At 43.3% G+C, this 5273-nt stretch overlaps 1 protein-coding gene across 5 annotated transcripts in view; it reads right to left on the bottom strand.

Annotated features, from left to right (window-relative positions):
* Positions 1-1641, bottom strand: part of eno3 (enolase 3, (beta, muscle)) — a 14074-nt gene extending 12433 nt beyond the window's left edge. For 2 of the 5 annotated variants that reach the window (XM_090214965.1, XM_036958402.2), the window contains exon 1: positions 1570-1641. Coding sequence is in view for 2 of the 5 variants with exons in the window: in XM_036958403.2 (XP_036814298.1) it covers positions 1166-1172 (7 nt within the window). In the remaining 3 variants the exon portion in view is untranslated. Of the gene's footprint in view, positions 1-1165; positions 1249-1569 lie in introns of those variants that run through there. The other 3 variants (XM_036958403.2, XM_036958400.2, XM_090214964.1) reach the window with 2 other exon arrangements.
* Between the last annotated feature and the right edge of the window lie 3632 nt (positions 1642-5273).

Here is a 5273-nt window from a genome sequence, read left to right on the forward strand (position 1 = left end):
CCATCCCCACAGCCTCCACAATGGATCAGTCCACTCAGACAGGCGTCATGATTCTTTTTTTATTTTTTGCTACTCAACTAAAGAAATATTGGTCGACCAGCAGCCTATTGACCAGTAGACTAAATGGGGCCAGCCCTAGGAGACACTAAATGGGGCCAGCCCTAGGAGACACTAAATGGGGCCAGCCCTAGGAGACACTAAATGGGGCCAGCCCTAGGAGACACTAAATGGGGCCAGCCCTAGGAGACACTAAATGGGGCCAGCCCTAGGAGACACTAAATGGGGCCAGCCCTAGGAGACACTAAATGGGGCCAGCCCTAGGAGACACTAAATGGGGCCAGCCCTAGGAGACACTAAATGGGGCCAGCCCTAGGAAACACTAAATGGGGCCAGCCCTAGGAGACACTAAATGGGGCCAGCCCTAGGAGACACTAAACCCCTTTTGGGTCTACATGGAACACTAAAGAGTTCTATCTGGAACCATAAAGGGTTCTCTTATGGGGATAGCTGCAGAACACTTTGGAACACTTTTTTTCTAAGAGTGTAGAGATGCAAGAGAGGCTGAAACAACAACCTTCATGTCCTTCACACAAAGACAGCACACTGGTCTCTCTCACTCTCCCTGTTAGATGACAGCAGATAACGGTCGTTACAGGTTCAGCTGCCAATAACTCCACCCAACACCAACTGTGTCCGGTGAGGAATCAAACAGAGTGCGTGCTTGGTAACTGCCTGGATACTTACAGAATGTTTGAATAGATTAGATGTATGATGAAGTATAACGTCACACAGAAACATCAAAAGAGCATCACAGTGACGCAACTGAAACGGCGCAGTGCCCGACAGTGATTGTGAGACGGCATTTTATCGGGAGATTATGTAACAGTGTCCTGCTCCCCCTCTGATGCTATAGTCTACATCCTGCAAACTATCTCTGTTAGATGTAGTGTAGGCCTGGACTATAATCAAATGCGCTGCAAATGTGGAAGTGAATTAAAGTCATCCCGCTACAATATTTAATTGCATGCTGGTCATAAATATATATGCCTAAATCAATATTGGGGCTTTACTATACAGGCTGTAGTATAGCTCAGATCCATCTGCAGAGAGTAACAGTCAAGTTAATTATTAGAGTTTATTCTAGGCCTTCAACTTTGTAGCTTACAACACATGAACGATTAGTGTCCTCAACTGAAGGTCATCACGTTGTCATTCGGCTACAAACACACAGGAGGAGGTTTGTGTACAAAAACTGAAAAGATGAAAAACGAATTAAATCGCAGACGCATGGGAACTAGGCTACACTGTATGTTAACAGTTGCAATGTCTAAGAACATATCCCATTGCTTCAATCCCAAAGGCTAACATTAAAGTATTCATTGTTTCTAAAGTTTATCAGTCATAGAACATAAGCAAACACAGTTACAAGGCTAGAGTTGAGAGTGCCAAAGCAAGAGGAACATTCAATTGACAACTACACAAGTTGGTCTTTCCTAGGCCTGTAAATGTTTCTGAAGTTTCTATGAATGTGTACGCAGAGCGAATCGAATAACCCAGAAAGCATGGTACCTGAGGGGGGTTGAGGGGGGTTGATGCGGCTGGCTGGCTGTCCGACTGTCCTTCTGGAAAGTGACACCCCTGTCCCTCCTCCGGTGCTTTATAGACAGCCACTAGTGGCCTGCCGCCCCCATATAAGGACAAGGGTTTAGGGACGGAAGGGAAATTATCAGACACACTGAAAAATGCAGAAACTGAAATGACGGTGAGATATGTCTGCGTTTGTGTTAATGTGTCGAATACACATGTTTCCCTCCAAATGATTAATCAATATATAATATGTTTCTTAGTTTCTCTCCAAATGATTCATAAATATATAATGTTTTGAGTTTCTCTCTCCAAATGATTCAACAGTATGTAAGAGAATTTGAAGAGCATCACATAACAATTCAGATTACTTTTGAGTTTTTTTCTTCAAATTAAAACATGTAGGCCTACTGTTGACTTACAGGGGGGTTCATATTAACACATGAATATGACTGAGACATGGATACAGCTCTACTACAGGACTGATACATGGATACAGCTCTACTACAGGACTGATACATGGATACAGCTCTACTACAGGACTGATACAGCTCTACTACAGGACTGATACATGGATACAGCTCTACTTTAGGACAGGATACAGCTCTACTACAGGACTGCGACATGGATACAGCTCTACTACATGACTGATACATGGATACAGCTCTACTACAGGACTGAGACATGGATACAGCTCTACTTTAGGACAGGATACAGCTCTACTACAGGCCTGCGACATGGATACAGCTCTACTTTAGGACAGGATACAGCTCTACTACAGGACTGCGACATGGATACAGCTCTACTACAGGACTGATACATGGATACAGCTCTACTACAGGACTGATACAGCTCTACTACAGGACTGATACATTGATACAGCTCTACTACAGGACTGATACATGGATACAGCTCTACTACATGACTTATACATGGATACAGCTCTACTACAGGACTGATACATGGATACAGCTCTACTTTAGGACTGATACATGGATACAGCTCTACTACAGGACTGATACAGCTCTACTACAGGACTGATACATTGATACAGCTCTACTAAAGGACTGATACAACACTACTACAGTACTGATACATTGATACAGCTCTACTAAAGGACTGATACATGGATACAGCTCTACTTTAGGACAGGATACAGCTCTACTTTAGGACTGATACATGGATACAGCTCTACTTTAGGACTGAGACATGGATACAGCTCTACTTTAGGACAGGATACAGCTCTACTTTAGGACTGAGACATGGATATAGCTCTACTTTAGGACTGAGACATGGATACAGCTCTACTACAGGACTGATACATGGATACAGCTCTACTACAGGACTGAGACATGGATACAGCTCTACTACAGGACTGATACATGGATTCAGCTCTACTACAGTACTGATACATGGATACAGCTCTACTACAGGACTGATACATGGATACAGCTCTACTACAGGACTGATACAGCTCTACTACAGGACTGATACATGGATACAGCTCTACTTTAGGACAGGATACAGCTCTACTACAGGACTGCGACATGGATACAGCTCTACTATAGGACTGATACATGGATACAGCTCTACTACAGGACTGAGACATGGATACAGCTCTACTTTAGGACAGGATACAGCTCTACTACAGGACTGCGACATGGATACAGCTCTACTTTAGGACAGGATACAGCTCTACTACAGGACTGCGACATGGATACAGCTCTACATTAGGACAGGATACAGCTCTACTACAGGACTGCGACATGGATACAGCTCTACTACAGGACTGATACATGGATACAGCTCTACTACAGGACTGATACATGGATACAGCTCTACTACAGGACTGATACATGGATACAGCTCTACTACAGGACTGAGACATGGATACAGCTCTACTACAGGACTGATACATGGATACAGCTCTACTACAGGACTGATACATGGATACAGCTCTACTACAGGACTGAGACATGGATCCAGCTCTACTTTAGGACAGGATACAGCTCTACTACAGGACTGCGACATGGATACAGCTCTACTTTAGGACAGGATACAGCTCTACTATAGGACTGCGACATGGATACAGCTCTACTACAGGACTGATACATGGATACAGCTCTACTACAGGACTGATACAGCTCTACTACAGGACTGATACATTGATACAGCTCTACTACAGGACTGATACATGGATACAGCTCTACTACATGACTTATACATGGATACAGCTCTACTACAGGACTGATACATGGATACAGCTCTACTTTAGGACTGATACATGGATACAGCTCTACTTTAGGACTGATACATGGATACAGCTCTACTACAGGACTGATACAGCACTACTACAGTACTGATACATTGATACAGCTCTACTAAAGGACTGATACATGGATACAGCTCTACTTTAGGACAGGATACAGCTCTACTTTAGGACTGATACATGGATAAAGCTCTACTTTAGGACTGATACATGGATACAGCTCTACTTTAGGACTGAGACATGGATACAGCTCTACTTTAGGACAGGATACAGCTCTACTTTAGGACTGAGACATGGATACAGCTCTACTTTAGGACTGAGACATGGATACAGCTCTACTACAGGACTGATACATGGATACAGCTCTACTACAGGACTGATACAGCTCTACTACAGGACTGATACATTGATACAGCTCTACTAAAGGACTGATACATGGATACAGCTCTACTACAGGACTGAGACATGGACACAGCTTTACTTTAGGACTGAGACATGGATACAGCTCTACTTTAGGACAGGATACAGCTCTACTTTAGGACTGAGTCATGGATACAGCTCTACTTTAGGACTGAGACATGGATACAGCTCTACTTTAGGACAGGATACAGCTCTACTTTAGGACTGAGACATGGATACAGCTCTACTACAGGACTGAGACATGGATACAGCTCTACTACAGGACTGATACATGGATACAGCTCTACTTTCGGACTGATACATGGATACAGCTCTACTTTAGGACTGAGACATGGATACAGCTCTACTTTGGAACAGGATACAGCTCTACTTTAGGACTGATACATGGATACATCTCTACTTTAGGACAGGATACAGCTCTACTTTAGGGCTGAGACATGGATACAGCTCTACTTTAGGACTTAGACATGGATACAGCTATACTTTAGGACTGATACATGGATACAGCTCTACTTTAGGACTGAAACATGGATACAGCTCTACTTTAGGAGAGGATACAGCTCTACTTTAGGACTGATACATGGATACAGCTCTACTTTAGGACTGAGACATGGATACAGCTCTACTTTAGTACAGGATACAGCTCTACTTTAGGACTGATACATGGATACAGCTCTACTTTAGGACTGATACAGCTCTACTTTAGGACTGAGACATGGATTCAGCTCTACTACAGGACTGATACATGGATACAGCTCTACTTTAGGACTGATACAGCTCTACTTTAGGACTGAGACATGGACACAGCTCTACTTTAGGACATATACAGCTCTACTTTAGGACTGAGACATGGATACAGCTCTACGACAGGACTGAGACATGGATACAGCTCTACTACAAGACTGATACATGGATACAGCTTTACTTTAGGACTGATACATGGTTACAGCTCTACTTTAGGACTGATACATGGATACAGCTCTACTTTAGGACAGGATAC

Source organism: Oncorhynchus mykiss, chromosome 21, assembly GCF_057628025.1.
Source record: "Oncorhynchus mykiss isolate SJ-2025 chromosome 21, ASM5762802v1, whole genome shotgun sequence".
In the NCBI taxonomy this organism is placed as follows: domain Eukaryota; kingdom Metazoa; phylum Chordata; class Actinopteri; order Salmoniformes; family Salmonidae; genus Oncorhynchus; species Oncorhynchus mykiss.